Source organism: Lissotriton helveticus, chromosome 6, assembly GCF_964261635.1.
Source record: "Lissotriton helveticus chromosome 6, aLisHel1.1, whole genome shotgun sequence".
NCBI lineage: Eukaryota > Metazoa > Chordata > Amphibia > Caudata > Salamandridae > Lissotriton > Lissotriton helveticus.
Window position 1 is genome coordinate 2,105,917,560 of NC_136067.1, and position 22,713 is coordinate 2,105,940,272.

Genomic DNA, 22,713 nt, shown 5'->3' on the forward strand with positions numbered 1-22,713 from the left:
CGATGTATTGCACCAACACTGAGCGTCAGGGCAACATCAATGACTCAAAACATTTCTTAAGTATCTGACTGAATATAGAAGGACTTTCCGTGTAGCCTTGTGGATTCCGATTCCACATGAACACACGATCCTCGAACTTAAAAGAAAACAAATATTTGCTGTCAGGGTGCAATGGTATGGAAAAGAAAGCATGACACAAATCTATTACTGTGAACCATTTGGCTCGTGATGGTATCTGATACAGAATAACTGCTGGATTCGGAACTACTGGACAACAAGGAACCACAATTTTATTAATTTTTCGCAAATCCTGTACAATTCTATATTTCCCATTTGGCTTTTTAATTACCATGATCAGTGAATTACATGGGCTGCCCATCACTTCAGCTAATATACCTTGTTCAAGCATTCTCTCAATTTCTTCCATCACTCCTGCCTTTACCTCCGGACTCATTTTGTACTGGCGTGTATTGGGGAATACCACTCCTTCCTTTACAGTTACCTGTATTGGGTCAACATCTGCTATCAATCCTTCTTCTTTCCCTGTAAAATCCCATACTTTAGGATTTACTGCAGTCTGTATTTCCTTAGGCAAATCACTTTGGGACATTAACGTGAACGCTCGAGCGTCTTGTTCGGCCATCAGGAATTTGTATACTCCATCTTCGTCAGGTGTCCTTATTGCAACCCCATCTGGTGTGCAAAAAATGGTACAACTCATTTTACACAAAAGATCCCTACCTTGCAAATTAACGGGGCTGGAATCACAAACTACAAATTTATGCATCTGCTTAAACTTCCCTATTCTCACTTCCATTGGATCTGTGAGCGGTGTCTCAATGTATTGTTGGCTACGCCTACTACCTGGATAGTTTCACCCGAGAGGGAAAGATTAGGAATATCTGCCGATCTCACAGTGGACCTACTTGCGCCAGTATCCAAGAGGAAGGTGATATCATTCCCCTCCACTTGACCCTCAATAAAAGGACCTGACTGATCCACTGCTAAGGAGGCACCCAGCACGCACCCCATTTCTTTCCCTCTCAGGCCCTGTCAATCATCGAGGTCTGAGAGGAAAGTATCCTGCAAAAGATATTGAGTCGTTAAATAATTCCTCTTACCCCCTTCTCCTTGGCGTCCGTCGTCTGCACTATGTCTGGACTGGGGTGAGTGATTTTGCATAGGAGCAACTGGTAACTGATTCTGCGGTCCCCCTCCCTGCTGATTTGGGTTCCTTAACTCCTCATTCTCCGCCTGTAAATTAGAGTTCGGACCTTTATTAGTTTGCACATTCTTACACTCGTTTTGCCAATGCCCCAATTTTCCACACACATGACACGGGAACTTCTTCTTTGATTCCTCTATATTAATTTTTCCCTTAAACCTTCCTCCTCTGCCTTCCCCTGTGGTCTGCCCTTTCCCTGTTCTCTCCTCCTATTGCTTGAGCAACAGTTGGTTTGCTGTTCCACCAGTTTCACCTGTGCCCACATAACCTTTTTTCTCTAACTGTTTTCTCTTATTGTCGATTTCGTCTCCACAATATTTTGCATATTTGAGTATATCATCTATGGGTTTTATTTGCCAACACAACATATGCTGTTTGATCATATCTCCGATTTCAGGTTTCAATCCCGTCACAAATCAATACACAAACTGTTCCATGACTTTGCTAGTGATATTATCTATTCCACTATACTGTTTGAATACTTGCAGTAATCGTTCATAATATGCATTTATCGATTAATTTTTCTCTTGTGTAGTACGGTCAATTCTTACACAATCAGTTTCTTTAGGGGGGGGTTTCCCCTTCAAATAGGTAACTACCTGACCGTATTTTCTCATCACGTTTGGCGATGGGGCTCCTGTTTTGGGGTCTCTGGGATACTCGTCATTTGGCCAATCTACAGTGATTTTACATTCTGTCCGCACATCCGGGGGCACTACTATTTCAAACAGTCCATCAAAGTCTTTTAATAATACCTTTGACACTTTTACAAATCGGTCTACCTGCCGGTACCATTCAACAGGATTATCTCTAAGTTTGGTGAAGTCCTTCGTAAAGGATAGTATATCCTGTCTTGTCCATGGAACATGCACATACCCACCTTCGGGTACTTCTCTTATTGGAAAAACCCCTTCTACTTTGTCTTTTTCTTGTAACACATATCTGGAAGCAGTCTTGCTTCCCTGGACTTCATCCCTTTTCTTTGTCCACCTGTTCCTCTATTTTTCCAAGTCACCCCATTTCTGAAGAGTCGTCAACAATTCTTTAATCTGTAATTTCCTTCCTGATACATTCATGTGTTCCAGATCCTTTTCACTAACTTCTGCCCTGTTGTTTCGTTGCAATGCTTTAGACCTCCCAATATCAATGTCTAATGCCAATGTCAAATCACTTAATTTTTCATGATATATTTTAACATTTCGAGTGATGCTTTTACACATAAACAACAATTTAGCATCACTATAGGTGTTTAATCGGTCTAAACCCACATTTCCTGCTATCAATTCCTCTAATTCTACTCTTAATTTATATACGTCTAGGACTTCCGGTAACTGATTTGGTCTTTCTCTTTCTCGAGACCATCTCTCTATTTCTTCAGGAGTAACGCTTGATCCACTCTGAGTGCTCGAGCCAGGATCTAGCCTTACCTCTTTTCGAGCTCGAGGAATGGTTCTTCTCGGGGTATCATCTAATTTACCCCCTATGGGCAAATCCATTAAGGATATTATTGATTCACATTCACTCATTTGATCATCATTGACTATTGTTTCCTGTCGTATTTCAGGTACAGACGTGTTTGTTAAACTTTGTACTACAGGATTCAAAGTGGTAGGTGTGCTTAATGCTACAGGATTCGGGCCAACGGATTGGGTCCCGTATAGTGGTACCACTGTCCCAATAGTTACTGGAATCGTTAAAGCTTCCGGATGAGCACCTAATTGAGTTGTTTTCTGGATTAATTCTTCCCTGTTTTTACTAATGGCAGCTCTTTCCTTATCATGCAAGCCTCTTTCTTCTGTTGGTTTATGCACTACTTGCGGAACTAGCAGTATAGGTAAGCTTGGTGTGGGGGCCCTTGGAGAGGGATGCCGCTCCTGGTAAGGAGGCGGTCTTTTCATCAATATATCATCTAAATAATCATCCTCATGTCATACTACTCATAGGATTCAAACGATTTTTCTTTTCAGTACATTTTCCGCCAGTAAACTCCTCCCCTTCTCTCATGGGGAACATTCCTTCGATCATGGTTGCTCCTATCCAACCCTTCATTACAGTTTCTCGGTTATCCTTTGGTAAACTTGGATAAAGTTCCTTCAGACCCTTCGAGCCCTTCTTATTTATTTGATCGAGAGCCTCTAGTTCCCATTCTTCTAACGCCTAATATTGCGCCATCCTAGGTCGGGGCACAATCTTATTCATTCTCCTTCTCAAATTATGTAATCCTTCTCTATTAAAGCAACCATGTTCCGGGAATGCTAATACTCCATCATCTTTCGTATACTCTGCCCAATTTTCTACCCATATGCAAGTATGGTAACCCCTCTCAAATGCCATGTGCAATACGGGTGTTCCAGGAGGAGCGATAAGAATGCCCTCCCTCGTTCCTATCCGTTTGTTGGGTTTGAACAAGTTTTTCAATTTTCCCATAAGTGTCAATTTCTTGTTTGGGCTGTACATATTTGCTACTCTTTCGCTTAAAAATCATCTTCCTGCATATCCTAAAGGTTGTCCACTAGGATGCAAAACCTTCCTTGGAGTGTAGTAGAACGGCATAGGGTTTGTCTAACACTCCTTCAAACACAATGCTTGATACAATCCCTGCGGTGAACCACCCTGGATTTTTCCTTTATTTATTTGCCAACCCATACTGTTGCTGCGTTTGAGCTACGTCAGTTCTACTTCCCACGGGTTTGACCCTTTCTTCACAATTTCCCTTACACGCCCGCTGGTTACTCCAATCCCAGCGCGGTCTGTCGTGATGTCAGCACTTTCCCACAACTGATTCTTTCCCTCGCGTTTCTTGCGCTTTTATTCAGAACAACATAAAAACATTTGCTACTATGTTTGATCTTCTAAACTAAAATCCGCACATACTTACGAATAAAATCTTCTTCTATTTTACTCTCCACATCCGTCTTATCCTTCACGCACTGCGAGCAGAACCTACTTTCCAGTTTGCCCTTCACTTAAGTATCGGCACTCCTACTATTCTCCTGATGCTACCCTTACTAGGTAATATAGGACCAAGATTTCGCTAGCGAGCCCTTTACTGTCATAAACTCTTGATTCCCTAACTTTGTGCCTAGAGTCCTGCGTAACTCTTCAGCACTGACCAAACAAGTAACCTCAACTGCAGTGTTACTACCAGTTGCTACCTGCTTCCAATATTCCTATGAATTTCCGGACAACATGTCACAGGTACCACATTTACATGTAACATAGAGAGGTTAGTTAACACATATGACACATATATTTTCGGATCCTTTCCACGTCTTTTACTCACCTCAGTACTTCGCCTAAGTTTTGTTCATTTACTTACCTTACCTAGCCACTTATACCCTAACCATCCCTCTGCTACCACGCTTTACTGATGGCGCGCAAGCTTCCCCGAGCCGGACCTGACAAGCTTCACAAACACACACTCAACACACTGGGCCCCATTCACCCATCCGCACCAGTCCGGTTCGGCGATCCAAATACTTACCCTTACGTTCCTGTCATATATTTCCCTTGAGGTCTTACCACACCTCAAGCCCTGGATCCTGGCGTTGAAGTGGCTGGTAGATAAGGATTTACTCACTTTTTAGTCGGTCTAATTAGCTGTCTTGAATAACCACACCTGTAGGAGGTTTGAACAATCTTTACATAAGAATTTTGCATAAGGTAAATACAAAGAGAAATATTCTCTATAAACCCTACAAAGTCACAGATTGCAATAGAAAACAGGCGCTTAAATCATTGCAGAAAATAACACCTGAAATGAAAAGCATACCATAGCAAAGGTATAGAAGTGTGCAACATCTAATAAACCCCAGGTACCTGTGTGCTCATAATTACCTAACAGTTTGGATAGTGACATGCAATGTCACACTGGACAGAACTCCCCTCTCTGGACCAGGAATTGAGCGGGACTCAGGATAACAACTCCGGACAACCCACGGGACCTCGGGTGAACTCCCCACTCTGGATGGACTTCGGGACCTCTGACTCTTCTCTGCAGGCTTCTCTAACTTCGGTATCAGCTTCCTCCCCTCGACTCCTCTGGTCACTCGATCGACCCACTGGACCTCCCGACAGCAACTCTGATGGATGTGGTATCACCTGACATAGATTCAGGCTGACAGCTCTTTATCTGCTTCTCTTCCCACTGCAATTCTGACCGACAGCATCGATGGCTACTGACGGACCAACTGAACTCTTATGACAGGACTCCGCCCTATTATATACTTTCTACACCTTGGAAACAATTCTAAATGTTTCAATACCTTGGGTTCTCAGTCTCTGATTGGATGGGGAAATGGGATGAGCACATCTCATTAAGTCACACGAGTACCTTTCTGAACAGTTATTGTTTTACCATTCCCATTCCCTCGATGTTTCAAAGCTTTATTCCCACCCATTGTACACAAATGCAAATAACAATTTGATACAACAACATTTTGAGCAAAGCTTTCTCGTGGCAGCTTCTTCCCACAGTTCACAGTGTGGTGACCTTGGCCTCCGGAGGACTCTTAGGATATAATTTGGTGGTTTTCTCCCCCATGGGCACATGCGTGCCAACGATAGCAGCTCCAACTCATCAACCCCAACCAGTGACAATAGCGAAACTAATAAATCAGAAAGAAACATTTGTTAACATCCAGAAATAAAGAATTATACAAATAGAAATGTTTCAACATTCCCACCAACTACTGTTGCTATCCCTATTGCGTTTGGCACTAATAACATTAAATGACACTTTAAAATCACAATTTAAGCTTGACCCATCCACACACTATATTAGCGGCCAAGTTAAAACACTACTGCGCAGCTGCAAAAGATTCCCACCAAGAATGTGACATCATGCATTACGCGCCTGCGCAAAAAAGGAAACCCATTAAAACAGCCATATTTAATTCACAACATAAACGACAATGTTAATCAGTGCAAGCTTCGTGGGGATAACCATAAATTCTGAATTCTTCCCACAAATTTCACTCAAATTCACACGGTTAGTGCTGTTAACTGTTACGCTGGGGGGGCTTTCTTGACCAGGGTTCCTTTCGAAACTCTGCACCATCACATATCAATAACACATGCCTTCCTAGCTAGAGCATTGTTTTTTTTTTTATAAAAGTGAGTTTAATTTTCGGTATGATTATTAGCATCAAAAAGATGACTGCTCTTCTTGTGGAAGCATAGTGATCATGCTTTCTAATTGTTTATAAATTAGGGTCACCCAACGCAGGTTGACGAGGGCCAGATTACACACCCATTCTGGTTCCCATTTTCATTACAGCAGTAAATAGGATTCAGGTGGATATTGTGAAAACCTGACATGGCTTCACCCTCAAAGTCTTTACTGACTAGGTAGGTTTACATGATGACTCCATGTCATTGAGAATGCGATTCACTAGCGCTGGGTTTTTCTTTTACAATCTCCTTCCGTTGAAGCAATCCCCACTGCCCATTCTCCCCTGAGCACTTTCTTTGTCTCCTTCACCTAAAGCACTCTGCTTGCCTACCATTTACCTCCTCTCAGGCACTAGCCTTTGCCCCCTCTCCTAGGCCCACCAGGCGCTCTATGCACCCCTACCACCTAGGGTGACCAATTATCATTGGTGTAAATTTAGGACGATGAGAGTAAAAATTCAGGACACTTCTTTGCTACCTCCTAATGGGTTCACGCAGAGATGCATCACTTCGGTTTTTCCGCAGCTGTATGAGCTCACTGTATCCCTGTATCCCTGCCTCCCTGCAATATGCTAGCTCTCACCAGTCCTCGTCGCTCCCACTGTGTATCCATTGCTTGCACCCCCAGTCTCTGTGCCTTGACCGGTGTTCATCCTCCTCTTTTTACCTTATGCCTGATTGATACCCTGTGCTTCAATGTGTGTCCCCCCAAATGCACCCCCTTTGGTTTATGTTTGTATCGCTGCCTTCATAACCTGTAATTCCTGTGTCTGCTTCAGCTCACATTGTCTCACTGTAGCCCTGCTCATCGTGTCTCTGCTCCCCATGCCTATGCGTCCAGTGCTTCCCCAGTCTGTCTCCATTCTCATCCTACCATTACAACCTCCGGCTAGGTTTGATTAGTCTGTGCACAAACCTACTAGTTACAACCTGGAATTTTCTCTTTATTCTGCTCGTTGAGGGGCCCTAGGGATAATCACACCAGATTCATAGCAGCCACCCAACAGGGTGTTAAAAACCAGGTAAAATTAGCACCATCATGCTGCTTAACGTTATTAAATACCCACAAATAAAATAATCAGGTGACTCTTATTCTCTTGGGTTCAATATTTCCATACCCGGCATTTTCCTTTATGTAATAAAGCATTCTCGTTGTGTCTTTAATAACTGCATAGTATTCATTTGCTAAAACAAATCCAGGATTGCTTTAAACTGTATCCCAGTAAGCCCCATACACCAGAAACACAACACAAACCCTACGCTTGATTATAAATTGATTGTAAAACACACAATTGCCATCACATCCATCCACTACTAAACGCATAAGTAAAAAATATTTATATTTACACTAATAGCTCCAACTCTAAAAAATGCGAGACCTATTGCTTTGCAAATGCTTGTTCTTTCTTGGTGTTGTGCAGCATTGGCAAAGCCTATATGTCTAAAAGGTGAGACTTCTTGACTTTGCCAATGTGTGTTTATTATGGTTGTAAACCTCCTGTTCCTTGTGTAGATCTGGTCAGAGCCTCATCTGTGGAGTTACACTATGTGAAAGATGCTCAGATTATTGTCCGGGTCCCATCACGGGCTCTCTGATAGTATACAGGACTCCCTTGCAACAATTAATGACATTTTCTGCCGTTAATGTGATGCTCTTTGTTGTGTGGTCCAGTCACTGGAAAAGGCTCTGTTAGACCTGACAGCCATAGGGTGGTCTTTCCCTAATTATTTACCTGCCTCCCTCCATTTTCTGTACTAGTTTTTGCTGACTTTAGGACTCTGCACCCGCTACCACTGCCAATCAGTGATACAGTGTTGATCTCTCCCCTAAACATGGTAACATGAGCTCACACTCACTTGGCATATTTAATTTGCTTATAAGCCCCTAGTAAAGTGCACTACAGGTGCCCAGAGCCTGCTAATTATTTGCTACTAGTGGGCTGCAGCACTGACCGTGCCATCCACATATGCAGCCTGAAACCATGTCTCAGGCCTGGCACTGCCGTGCCTGTGTGTGAAGTTTACTGCCACTTCGACTTGGCATTTAAAGCTACTTGCCAAGCCTAAAACTCCCCTTTTGTTACATATAAGTCACCCCTAAGGAAGGCCCTTGGTAACCCAAAGTGCGAGACGCTATGTGAGTAAAAGGCAGAACATATACTTCTATGTTTTTTCATGTCCTGGTAGTGACAAACAGCTAAATTACTTTTTCACTGCTGTAAGGCCTACTCCCCTCATTGGCTAGAACTGGGAATTCCTTAGAATACCTTTAATCTGTAATTCCTGATTGGAAAGGAGTGGCGGTTTCATGTTTTATATCTTTGCAATGGTAATGATAAATCCTCTTCACTGGGAAAGTCTGATTTAACAATACTATTTTAGAAAAGCTACTTTTAGAAAATGGACTTTTCTCTGCTTGTACTTCTTTATGTGCCTTACACCCTGTCTCTAATACACGTCAGGCCTAGGTGACCGACCCCTTTGTGTATTCCTTCTAGAGAGCTACAGACACTGCAAGGGTTGGGTGTGATTTTGCACTTATCTGCATCCATCTGCATCCCAATGGATTTTTCTGGGCAGATGGGAGGAAGGGGCCCACTCTTACCTTTCACAGGGTAGTAGATGGACCCCATACAAAGGAATGATAACTCCCTTTGGTAGTCTGGAGTGAGTGCTGGGATTGGAAGAGATACTGGTGCACTTCAGAACCACTCTTTGAAGTTTCCCTCACATCAAAGGCACATTTGGATGTAAATGCGGAGTCTCTGGCCTCATCAAATCCACTTATGGATCTACACAGAACCGCTGACAAAAGACTCAACTGGAGTCTTGGTTTCTCCTTGAGTCTACACTCTGCGATAGGAGGGCGTCAAGGAAGGATCGTATTCCCTTGCTCTGCCTATTGCATCTTTACATTTATTTATTTATTTATTTATTCAAAGTTTTATATAGCGCGAACAAGATCCTTACAGATATCAGAGCGCTTCACAAAGACAGGGTAGGGGCAGTAGGAGTGAACAGAGCTAATGGGAGCAGTATAGTCTGCGCCCGTCCGCGGCCGACCGAGGCCCGGGGCCGTGCATGCTGTGCAACGCTTGGTCTACTCCTCTCAGGCACTTCGTGTCTTATCCCATCACATCTCCCTTGCTCCCCGTGTCATAGCCACCATTCTAGAAAATAATATTCTATCCTCTCCCTCGTCTACAATTCCTTCCTCCCCTTCCCTTCCCATTTCCCCTCCTTCCCCCGCTGCACCTCTGCTGATTCAGTCTAGTCCTAGCGGCAGAAATCCCCTTTCATTACTCTATCTCAATACTCGTTCCCTTCCGAAACATCAACTAGACATATTCCAACTTCTAGAAGGAGGCCTCATTGACATCTTGCTCCTTACGGAAACTTGGTTGAACGCTGACTCTTATCCAGATATCTTGGCCGCCATTCCTGCGGGTTACTATATCCTCCACTCTAATAGAAACTCCGGCAGATCTGGCGGCGGAGTCGCCGCCATTATCCGCTCTCATTTACAATTCACCACTCTTACCACTCCACCCATAGCCAATACGGACATTCTTACATTGAAATTTACCTCTTCCAGTTCTTCTTTTATCTGTATACTAGTCTATCGCCCTCCTGTCAACATGCCCCTCTTTCCATCCCTATTTAGTAATATGATTTCGCAAATAGCCATCAACTCTGCTAGGGTCTTAGTGGTAGGTGATTTTAATTATTGGCCACTAGACCCCCAAGAATCCTCTCTCTCCCGTGAGTTCACTGACTCACTGCTTGGTTTAAACTTCTCCAAACATATCTCGGTTGCCACACACAATAAAGGTCATACTTTAGACCAGATCTGGTCTACCAACTCTGACATTTCCCCTCCCTTGGTTTATCCCTGTCCCTGGTCCGATCATTTCTTTGTCTTTTTCCTTACACCTATTTTTGTCTACTTGCCATCCGGTCCCTCATAATTTTAGGGCTCGGAACTGGAAACACGCCGACATTCCCTATTTTCATTCGATCCTTGCTTCCACACCTCTCCCTGACCATTTTGATCTCAATTCACAAGCAACTTCCTTTGATCAGTGGCTGTCCTCGGCCTGTGATATCATTGCCCCCATTAAAATCGTCAAGTCTAAACGTCCCCACGACGCTCAGCGCTGGTTCACTTCTACTCTGAAGGCGGATAAACTTCGCCTTAGACAGGCTGAGCGCCGCTGGCGGCGTAATTATGACCCTTCATCCAAAACCAGTTACACTGATCTATTAAAAACTTATAAAAAATCGATTATTTCGGCCAAACTTTCCTATTTTTCTCAGAAAGTCCTGACCTCGGCATCCAAGACCAAAGAAATTTTTTCTATTGTTGCTGAACTCTCTCTCCCTGACCGGGTCACTCCCCAGCCTCTACCTTCACAAGCCCTGTGCAATTCTCTCAATTCTTTTTTTTCTGATAAGATCTCTACGATCAAAAACAACATTCCCCCTACTACTTTGTCTCATGATTCTGTTCTCCCTCCCTCGAACCCTTGTTCCTTCTCTGTATTTCCCCCTATCTCTTTGGATACTTTTCTTTCACTACTTCAGTCTGTGAGCTCCGGCTCTCCTAAGGATTGCTGTCCTACATCTATTTTAAGAGCTGCCTTTGTGGCCTGCCCCGGTCCCCCTCTTGATCTCCTAAACCAATCTCTCTTGTCAGGCACTGTCCCCAATGCTTTCAAAAGCGCTGTGGTGGTCCCCATTTTAAAAAAACCTGGGCTTGACCCTACCACGTTGGCAAACTATCGTCCCATTTCCCTCCTCCCTTACTTGGGAAAGGTCTTGGAGACCTACGTCACCCGCTGCCTCAGTGCTTTTATCGAGGAAACACACTTCCTCGATGATCGACAGGCTGGTTTTAGACCTGCTCACTCCACTGAGGCAGTGGTGGTGGCAGTCATGGACACGCTGAAACAGGGAGCTGATAAGAACTTGGCCCAGGCCCTTGTACTTCTAGATCTTTCAGCCGCATTTGACACGGTCGACCATGGAATCCTGGTCGACCGTGTCAGAAATGCTGGCATCTCTGGGCTGGCCCTGTCATGGGTGGTATCCTTTCTCCAATCCCGTTCTCAATCTGGTCGCCTTTCCTCCTTCTCTGCCCCCCTATCTTCACTCTCCTGTGGTGTTCCCCAGGGTTCTGCTCTGTCCCCGCTTTTGTTCAACCTTTATATGCAGCCCCTCCTTGTTTCTCTTTGTCAGTTTTCAGTTACTGCTTTCAACTACGCAGATGATCTGCAGCTTATTTTTCCTATCAATCCTTCCCCTTCCTCCTGTTCCAATTTTCAAAATGCCATGTTCTTTATTTATGAGTGGATGAACCTTAGCCAATTAAAGCTCAATCCAAGTAAAACGGAGCTGGTGGTGACCGGCGGCCCCCTCACTCCCTGGTCTCCCAACTTTTGGCCTACCGCTCTGGGTTCCCCTCCTTGTCCAGTGAATACTGTGAAGAGCTTGGGGGTTACCATTTCTAGTGACCTCTCGATGCGGCCACATATTAACACCGTCACCTCGGCCTGTTTTTATCATCTTCGCCGAATCGGGAAGATCCGCAGGTTTTTATCCCAAGAGGCCCTTATTCTTGTTATCCTGGCCCTCATCACCTCACGTCTAGACTATGCCAACTGTCTATACGTGGGGGTTCCTGCCTGTCACCTCTCCCGACTTCAACTGGTTCAGAACCAGGCAGCCAGATTAATCTTCCAGCAGCCTAAACATCAGCATGTCACCCCTCTGCTGAAGACCTTACACTGGCTCCCAGTTGCGCAACGGTGTGTCTTTAAAATGGCCTGCACCATTTTTAAATCCCTGTTTACCTGTGCCCCTGCCTTCATCTCCTCTTGTTTGCACGCTTATGTTCCTTCCCGTCACCTCAGATCTTCGGCCCACAATCTTCTGATCACTCCCAGGTTCAACCGCAAGAAACACGGGGGTGCCTGTTTCTCTTTTCTTGCTCCCTCTACCTGGAACTCCCTTCCTCTTCTTATTCGTCTGTCCACCGACTATCGTTGCTTTCGCACTTTATTGAAAATCCACCTGTTCCGTCTTGCGCATGGTTAGCTGCCCGACCCCGACTGTTTTTCCTCCACCCGGTCTCGAGCGCCAAGAAACCAATTGGTGTATGTGCCCGGTACCAAATCTCTTTTAATAATAATAATAATAACATGGTGGGGTAATAGTAACATATATAAAACATATCAAAATACAGTCAGGTAAACAAGTAATATAAGACGGCACAAGTCATTGATCCCACTACAGGGGTGTTCAGGTGCTCCTTGGGTGTGTGGATGGCTTATACCAAAGTCTTAGTGTAGCGAGAACACTGAGTGGGGGCATCTGGAGAGTGAATCAACGTGTATCAAATATGGGTAGTGACAACATCAAGTTAGAGGTATAGTGCCAGAGGACAAGGTGAACAGTGATACAAAGCAATGCAGAGTCTCTGATCCAGCACCAATCATGTTCAGGAGATCTTGGCCAGAAGGATGGTTTTCACCTCTTTCTTGAAGAGTACAGTGGAGGAGATCCGCCTAGTTTCAGGCGGGAGCGCGTTCCAAATCCTGGGTGCCATTCCAGAGAAGGAACTCTTGTATGTTTTCTCTTTCCGGAATCTACGAGGTTTCAAGAGTAGGTTTTTTGTGCTTCTATTGGACCTCGAACCTCCTGAGATAGACAACTTTTGAGAGAGGTAGTTGGGTGCATTGTGGTGCACGGCCGCGTGTATCATAACTGCAATTTTTAGCTGTATTCTGGCTTCCAAAGGCAGCCATTTTAGAGACTTTAAGTCTGGGGATATATGCGAATGTTTTCTTGAGCCAGTAATGAGTCTTGCTGCAGCGTTCAGGGAGGCTCTTAAGGGTGCAGTTGTGGCTAGCGGGAGTCCGCTGAGGGCCACAATTCCGTAGTCTATTCGAGGGATGACTAGAGCTTGTACAGCAGTTTGGAAGTCTTCGGCAGGGAGGAAAGGTTTAATTTTCCTCAATGTGTTGATTTGGCAATTAGCTGCTTTTGTGGCTTTGCTGACGTGCTGTTGCATGTTGAGCTTGGCGTCGAGTGTGATGCCTAGGGATTTCGCCGAGTCCACGATGGTAGGTTGGACATTGAGTGCTGTTAGGTTATTGAGCCATGTTTGGGTGGTGGAAGTTTTCGCCGGGGGTGAGATGAGTAGGAACTCGGTTTTCAGAGCATTTAGTTTGAGGTGATTATCTGCCAGCCAAGATTGAGTGTTAATAAGCGTGGAATTCAGATGTTTGATATCTTCCGGAGATTGTAGCTTTAGGTAGAGTTGTGTGTCATCGGCGTACATATGGAATTGGACATTGGAAGCTTGGAGTAAGGTGGCGAGCGGTTCCATGACGAGGTTGAACAGTGTGGGGGAGAGGGAGGATCCTTGTGGAACACCCAGATCTGCAGGCACAGGTGTGGATAGCACATTGTCGATCTTGAACTTCTGTGACCGATTGTGAAGGAAGGACGAAAACCATTTGAGAACAGTTCCCGATAGACCCATTCTAGTGCTTAGCAGCTCCAGCAAGTTCTCATGTTTGACCGTGTCAAATGCTGACGAGAGGTCAAGAAGGATGAGGAGGCAGGACTCATTGCGATCTAGAATTGGAGGGCGTCATCAATTATGTGTGTCATAGCTGTTTCCGTGCTATGTTTCGCTCGGAAGCCTGATTGATGAGGGTTGAGGAGGTCAAATTGGTCAATGTGTTTAGTTAGTTGTAGTTGGACACATTTTTCCAGCAGTTTGGCCAGGGTGGGGATATTGGTGATGGGCCGGTAATTGTTTAGGTCAGACGGATCAGCTGTAGGTTTCTTGAGTATAGGCGTGACTTGCCCCACCTTGAGGGAGTCCGGAATGATGCCTTGTTGCAGGGAGCTGTTGATGATTTTGGTCCAGAGAGGGAGGAGCAAGGGGATGAAGTCTTTTACAGCATTAGCAGGTAGGGGGTCTGTGAGGTGATTAGAGGGCTTCAAGGTGCCGAGCAGTTTGCGTATTGCTTCTTCCGAGTAGGTATCGAAGTACAGCCAAGATGCCTTGTTTTTAGGTTGAGTGTAAGACATTCTGGTGTTGTTGGGGAATCGACTTACATCCATGATGAGGTCATTTCTTATGTTGTCAGTCTTTAGCTTAAAGAAAGCAGAGAAGGCTTCACAGTGTGGGGTGTCGCTTGTTGTGCTGTTTGATTGTAGGGGTTGAGTCTTTGTTTGGGTCTTGATTAGTTCGAATAGCTTTCTTGGCCTGTTTTTTGCTTGGTCCAACTGGCGGCTAAAGAAGTCCGCCTTTGTGCGCTTTATTTTCCTAAAGTAGGCGTTTCTCTTGTTCTTAAGTCTTTTGAGGTGCAGTGCTGAAGGGTCCGATCTCCAGGTGCGCTCTGCCATTCGCATAGTACGCCTGTCGTCATTGAGTCTATCATCATACCAGGGGTTAGAAGTTTTGGTGGAGACTCTCTTCAGTTGCAGTGGGGCGACTTCATTGACTACTGTGTTCATAGAGTCAAGGTAGTGGTCCATCAGTGATTGAACATCCGAGGCACCTGAAGGGGGAAGGAGGAGATTGCCGATGTGGGGGGGCAGGGTAGAGGGGTTAAGGTTCTTCATGTTCCTTTTCCATGTTTTGGATTTGATTGGTTGAGCTGGGATAGGTTTAACTTTTTCATTGATAAAGAAGGTGATAATGTGGTGATCAGACCAGTCGCAGGGTTGAATCGCCTCCAGTTGTGTTGAGTTCTCTTTGGCAATGATGAGATCGAGTATCGAGCCTTTGTCGTGTGTTGGCCTATCGCATATTTGGGGGAGATCAAGCGCATTAAGGAAAGTTTTGAGACTATTTACCACTGTGTCTTTCTGATCGTTCCAGTGAAGATTGAAGTCACCCAGGTAGACTTGGGTTGTCTGCCGACCGGCATTGGAAGTGATCATGTCCATGAGTTGTTGAGTGAAAATGAGATTGTCACCAGGCGGGTGATAGATGAGATGTAGAGCACAAGCTTGTTTGCCCTCGCTGGTGATGTCGAGGCAGAGGAGTTCACTGGAGGAGAGGGAGGGGGGGTGATTTTAGTAACGGAGAGGTTGCTCCTAAAAATGCATGCAATTCCCCCGCCCGTCTTGCCAGGAGACCTGTCCAGCCTAATGATGTGATAATTGGGGGGGGACTAGTATGTCCATAATCGGGGTAGAGGCTTCAGTAAGCCACGTTTCCGTTAGAATAGCTAGGTCCAGATCCCTAGCTGAGACGAGATAAGCGATGTCGGAGGAGTGTCTCTGGGCCGATCTGCAATTGAGTAGGATGCATTTGAGTTTGGGAGAGAGAAGGGTGGTCGAGCTTTCTAGTGTGAGGGGAACTTTTCTGAGGTTGTTAGGGACGGAACCTCTATTGTTGAGTGTTGGGAGCCTCAGAGGGTTTGTAAGAATTGTGGGTATGGAGATGTGTGCGTTGGATATGTGTTTTACTGGACCTGGGCCATAAGAGCGTAGTAGAGAGCCTAATTCACGGTCCGACAATGGGTTGAGGACACGACGGGGGCGGTGGGCGTTAGTGCAAACGGGGATAGTCGGCCATCGCGGGTGTCGTTGGAGGCGAGGGTATGTAGGGAGGGTGCGTCGTTTGTAGGGTAGAGGGATGGTTGGAGGTAGACTGGGCTGTGAGGAGAGAAGCTCTTTGATTGCGTGGACATCTTTTTTGATTTGTAGAATATCCTCTTTGACTTGCTGGAGGGTGGATAAAGTCTGGTCAGGAGGTGTATTGGGGATGGGGTTTGTGGTGAGAGCCATTGGTGACTCGTTGAGTAGTGCGTTGGAAAGCAGGCAGGGTATCGAGGGGGTGGATATGCTGGTGTTGTTGGAGTGTTCTGCAGTGCTAAAGAGTGGGATGGCATTCAAAGTGGGGGCCTTTTTGTGGGCGAGGGGTGTGGGTGAAGTAGGTGAAATGGGCGGTTGTTGAGAGGCATACGTAGTGACGTCAGTGGGAGACGGTGTCGGTGGGTAGAAGAGTGAGTGAAGGCTGAAGACAGTGGGGGAGACAGGGGGGTAGTGAGGGCTGAGAATAGGAGGTGGGAGAGAGGGGGATGCTAAGGTAAGGGAGGCGGTGTGTTCTGTATCTTTTGTTGGGAGGGTGAGAGTGTCTTGGGTGAGGGTGGGGAGGGAGCTGGGGAGGGAGAGGTGTCCGCCGTGGGGGGGATGGGAGTGGGGGGTGGATAATCTCCAAATGGTGGTGTGTTCAGATGGTGGCTTGTGAGTGAGAGTTATTGTGTCAGGTGTGAGAGACTCGTGGGTGGGAGTGGGGAGTGAGCTGGGGAGGGAGAGCGGTCTGCCGAGGGGAGGAGGGGGTGAATAAGCTCCGGGCGATGGTGTGTTCAGATGGTGGCGTGTTGTGAGTAGGTGTTGTTATGTCAGGGGGAGAGGGATGGAGGGGGTGTGAGTGGGGGTACGAGGGGGCCTGTTAGACGGGCGGCTAGTATATGAGGTGGGGACATTTTGTGACTATTTTTGGGGAGTGTGGGGCGTTAACAGCAGGTGGGTCATATACTGGGGTGCTAGGGGTATAGATGTTGTAGGTGGGGGCTGCGACGTCAGGGGTGGTAGTGCTGGTGGAGTTCTGGGTAGGAGTCCGCAGCTTGGAGAGGTGTTCTATGAACTTGGGGAACAGGTTGTCTAGTAGTTCCAGGTTCTTATCCGTGGATTGAATTAGGACAATCCCGTTATTGTAGATAGTAATGGTGGTCCTGCCAGGGAAGAGGTGGGAAGGTGTGATAGAGAGAGTTAGGCCGTGAGTTGTTTTCCTGGTAGTGGAGACGGTGAGTAGAGATAGGAACACTTTTCTCCATTGGGCTCTGCGTGAGGTGTGGAAGATGATATCAGTATTCGGGGCTCCATTGCCCGGTGAGAAGTAGGTGTCGGCAAAGGGTGTTTCAGGGGGCGATCTCAAGAAGTTATGTTTAAAACGTTTAGTGGCTTTTTTGGTGAGTGAGGGAGGGTAGATAATTCTGAAAGTGTGCGTGCCGTTGAGCTCCAATTTAGAAAGGCTGTGATGTTGGGTGTAGGAGATATGGGAAAAACATTGAAAGTGTAATCTAGAATTTCTTCAGTGCACTTGTCTCTGTGGTCAATTAAATGTTTCATTAAATGCCAATAGATTTTCGTGATGGACCTGCCATTTAAGCTTATCCAGTGTTTTTTTTTCTTCCAACAGGTGAAATAAATGCAGTAACGAACAAAAAAGGTGAAGGCATTAAATGTGTTTGTTTGTACTTGTAGAGCGCACTGCTACCCAGGGGTCTCGTAGCGCTGTATTCATACCGCTGTGGAACCCTTCCTGGTTTTCATGTGGATTGTCCACTCCTGGGCACCCCCAAGGTGAAGCCAGGCATCCTAGCGCTGTTGGGGCCGTTGTGGAGATTAAGCAAGCTATTGCCCAGAGTTGCAGAGTGGGACCTATGATTAGAAGAGGCACCGAGGCGAGAATTATCAGGTCCCGGGAAATTGAGTCCAAGGGCCGCCAAAGCAGGAATTGAACCCTGGTCCCGGGCCAGACCTCTGCATCAGGGTCTGCCGCTCTAACCATTGAGCCACACTTCTCCATTAAACATCACTTGTGTAGGAAGTGATGTAAAAACAGTGCACCTCGAAAATTCTTCCCTTGAAGGCTAATGCCTCGCCAAAGTCTGTTTCTACAGCAGAAAACCCAAACTGCCCAATGTGGTCTGTACTTGACTCTTAGGGATCACCTGGTTTACATTGACGAAATAACACACTGACATACTGAAGCAAGTCTGATAAGGTTCTCATTACGACTGAAGAGCTATCCTGGATCAGAAAGAACACACAGAAGAGAAACCGTATGAATATCTAGAAAGTGACAACACATTTATTAGGGAGAGAAAGAGCAAGTGCAACATCAGAAAATCATACTGGAGAAGAACCATATTGATTGACTGATTGTGGAAACATTTTCTTTGCAATGAAAGACCTAATGTAGCATCAGAGTGTCCACCAGAAACCATGTATATGTACAGAATGTAATAAAGTGTTCCATAGGAAGAAGAATCTAAGGCAGCATTACAAAATCCACACCGGATAGAAACCATATGAATGTATTGACTGTAATAAAGTGTTCATAAAGAATAAAAACCTAAATCAGCATCCACAAATGCATACCGGGGATGGACTGTATAAATGTATAGAATGTGACAAAACATTTGTAGTAAGTGATCAACTAAAACGACATCACAAAATCCACACTGGGGAGAAACCATATAAATGTATAGAATGTGATAAGGCATTTATAACACTTGGAGAGCTAAACCAACACCAGAAAATCCACACTGGGGAGAAACCATATAAATGTACAGAATGTGACAAAGCATTCATTAGAAAGTCACATCTAATGGATCATCAGAAAATCCACACTGGGGAGAAACCATATAAATGTATAGAATGTGATAAGGCATTTATAACACTTGGAGAGCTAAAACGACATCACAAAATCCACACTGGGGAGAAACCATATAAATGTACAGAATGTGATAAGGCATTTATAACACTTGGAGAGCTAAACCATCACCAGAAAGTCCACACTGGGGAGAAACCATATAAATGTGCAGAATGTGACAAAGTATTTATATCAAATGGAATGCTAAAGCAACACCAGAAAATCCACACTGGCGAGAAACCATATAAATGTACAGAATGTGACAAAGCATTTACAAGAAATGGAGATCTAAAGCTACATCACAGAATCCACACTGGGGAGAAACCATATAAATGTACAGAATGTGACAAAGCATTTACAAAAAATGTATTTCTAAAACTACATCAGAAAATCCACACTGGGGAACAACCATATAAATGTACAGACTGTGACAAAGTATTTATAGCAAATCGAACGCTAAAGCAACACCAGAAAATCCACACTGGGGAGAACCCATATAAATGTACAGAATGTGACAAAGTATTTATATCAAATGGAAACCTAAAGCAACACCAGAAAATCCACACTGGCGACAAACCATATAAATGTACAGAATGTGACAAAGCATTTACAAGAAATGGAGATCTAAAGCTACATCAGAAAATCCACACTGGGGAAAAACCATATAAATGTACAGACTGTGACAAAGCATTTGTAGAAAATGTAAAGCTAAAGCGACATCAGAAAATCCACACTGGGGAGAAAGCATATAAATGTACAGAATGTGACAAAGCATTTATAGAAAATGTAAAGCTAAAGCGACATCAGAAAATCCACACTGGGGAGAAACCATATGAATGTACAGAATGTGATAAGGCATTTATAACACTTGGAGCGCTAAAGCTACATCAGAAAATCCACACTGGGGAGAGACCATATAAATGTACAGAATGTGACAAAGTATTTATAGCAAAGGGAAACCTAAAGGTACATCAGAAAATCCACACTGGGGAGAAACCATATAAATGTACAGAATGTGACAAAGTATTTATAGCAAATGGAAACCTAAAGCTACATCAGAAAATCCACACTGGGGAGAAACCATATAAATGTACAGAATGTGACAAAGAATTTATAGCAAATGCAAACCTAAAGCGACATCAGAAAATCCACACTGGGGAGAAACCTGACCAATGTACAGAATGTGACCAGGCATTCATTAGAAAGTCACATCTAATGGAAAATCAGAAAGTCCACTTTGGGGAAAAACCACATCAATGTACAGAAGGTGACAAAGCATTTATAACAAAGAGAGGGCTAACGCTACTTCAGAAAATCTCCACGGAGGAGAAACTATATGAATGCACTGAATGTGACAAAGCATTTATAACCAATGGAGAGCTGAAGCAACATTAGAAAATCCACACCAGAAATAGACTATTCAACTGCACTTAATGTGAGAAGGCATTTATTAGAAAGTCGCATCTTATGCAGCATCAGATAGTCCACGTAGGAGAGAAACCTTATAAATGTACATAATGCAAAAATACATTTATTACTAGGCAAAGATAAATACTACATCAGAAATTCCACACTGGTGAGAAATGATATGGCTGTACTAAATGTGACTTAGCAGTTATTACAAAGCAAAGTTTAAAAATCTATCAGAATATTCACACATGAAAGAAACCACATAATTGAACAAAATGTAACAAAACATTTATTCCAAATGGAGGGTGACCATTCAACTGCACTGCATGTGACAAGGTATTTACTATAAAGGGAGAGTTAAAGTAATATCAGTGTCCACACTGGGGAGAAACCACATGAATTTACAGAATGTGACAAGAGATTAATTACAAAGCAAAATGTAATACAAGATCAGGAAGTTCACACATGGGAGAAAATATATGTATGTCCTGAATACCACAAAGCATTCATAAAAAATGGAAAACTGAAGCAAAATCTGAACATCTACATGGCAAGAAATCCAATGTATGTACAGAGTTTAATAAAGTCTCCCACAGGAAGAATAAGCTAATGCAGCATAAACAAATACACACTAGGGAGAACCCTTATTAATGAATAGAATGTGACAAGGGATCGATTACAAACAAAATGTGATATATCAGCCCTATTTAACATACAACTCCACGGGCTACGAGAGATTCCTATTAACCAGGTTCAGACTAGACAGCTTTCACCACCTGGTTACCTCTCCTCAAATTAACACCTGGAAAAAACCTCTTCAAGCTTGTCCTTGTGATGACCGCTCCCCCCAATCGACAATCCACATGACACTTTTCTGTAAATTCTATTCAAGAGCTGAGGCGCCATTGGCTTCTGCCAATACTCAAGATTATGGGCCTCCGCAGGTGCCGCCCGGCTTATCTTGCTCTCCAATTCCTAGACGCCGAACCCTTTGCTCGAAGGGTTGCGACCTTCTTAAAGCTAGTTACCAAACACAGGCGGAACCTGAGATGATCTAGGATTGTACCCCATCCCCAACTAGCCACTGTTCACGACTGTTAGTACTGTAACGCTTCATATGGAATCAATTTCTGGAAATTGTTTTACTTGTTTTTAGCTTTTTCTCAAACACGCAAAAATTTCTTATCCTAATCATCCATCGAATAGCTTGTTTTCGGGTGAAACTGTACTTTATACGTAAATGAAATTATTTGATGCACAGCACGAAATTTTAACTTGTAGTGTGTCTACCCTTGCTTTTACTAGCTGTCTTCTTAATGAAAAACAATTTTACGGAAAAATGTTTTTGTAAATTAATTTTATTGTTCTTTTATGGCTGTTCTTCTTACACCCGAATAAAACTTGATTTGATTTGATTTAATATATCAGAATGTTCACACAGGAGAGAAACTCTATAAATGTATTGAATGTGACCACGCATTCATAAATGGAGAGCTAACTCGACATCAATAGTCAACCGTGAAGACCGCACTGAATTTAGCAAGGCATGTATTGGCAAGGGAGAATTAAAACCGCATCAGAAAATCCCCACTGAGAAAAATCTATATGAATGTATAGACTCCATCAATAAATGGGTATTAAGCGCAGCAAATCATCAGTGAGGTTTTCAAGGTGCTGCATAAGGAATTTTTGTCCGGAAGGGCCTATCGGTTGAACAGCCAGGTCTTGAGTCCTTTCCAGATTCAGTGATGAGGCAGATCTCAGGTGCAGGGGGGAGTTCATTCCAGGTCTTTGCAGCCAGGTGGGAGTAACCGCGGCCTCCGTGCCAGGTGCTTTAGACTCTCGGAGTTTAAGCTAGGAAGAGGGAGGCGGACTGCAGGTGTCTGGTGGAGAGCCATCTAAAGATCATGTTGATTTGCTTCTTCAAAGAAAGCTTGTTGTCCAGGACAATGCTGGAGTCACCGGGCATGGTCGGTAGGGGAGGGGAAGAAGCCAGATTTTACTTACCCCGATGCGTTGCTTCAAGGAGATACGTGGTTACTGAAGATGAGGACTTCTGTCTTGTCCGTGTTCAGTTTTAGGCAGTTGTGCTTCATCCAGTCGGTGATGTTGGCCGGTCACCTATGTAAGTTGTCTCTGGAGGTAGTGAGGTGGGTCTAGTCGGTGTCGAAGATGACCTTCAGCCCGTGCAAACTAACAATGTTGGCTAGGGGTGTCATGTAAGTGTAGAAGAAGGGGGGGCTAACTGAGGATCCTTGTGGGGTGCTGCAGATGATGTCCTTGGGTTCAGAAGTTGGGCGGGAGTAGAATGTGATCCATTTGAGGGCATTTCCTTGGATTCTGATCTGGTATGCTTGTCGATCAGGATCTGGTGGGAGACCATGTTGAAGGCAGCTGACAGGTCAAGGAAGATGAGGGCTGCAGTCTCATGGAGGGC

At 44.5% G+C, this 22,713-nt stretch overlaps 1 protein-coding gene across 3 annotated transcripts in view; it reads left to right on the plus strand.

The window, feature by feature from the left end:
* LOC144764059 (uncharacterized) overlaps positions 1-21,691 on the plus strand; it is a 94,497-nt gene extending 72,806 nt beyond the window's left edge. For all 3 annotated transcript variants that reach the window (XM_078650212.1, XM_078650211.1, XM_078650213.1), the window contains exon 2: positions 17,628-21,691. In XM_078650212.1, coding sequence (XP_078506338.1) covers positions 18,585-20,261 — 1,677 coding nt within the window. In that variant the 5' untranslated portion in view covers positions 17,628-18,584 and the 3' untranslated portion in view covers positions 20,262-21,691. The remainder of the gene's footprint in view (positions 1-17,627) is intronic.
* Positions 21,692-22,713: the final 1,022 nt, after the last annotated feature.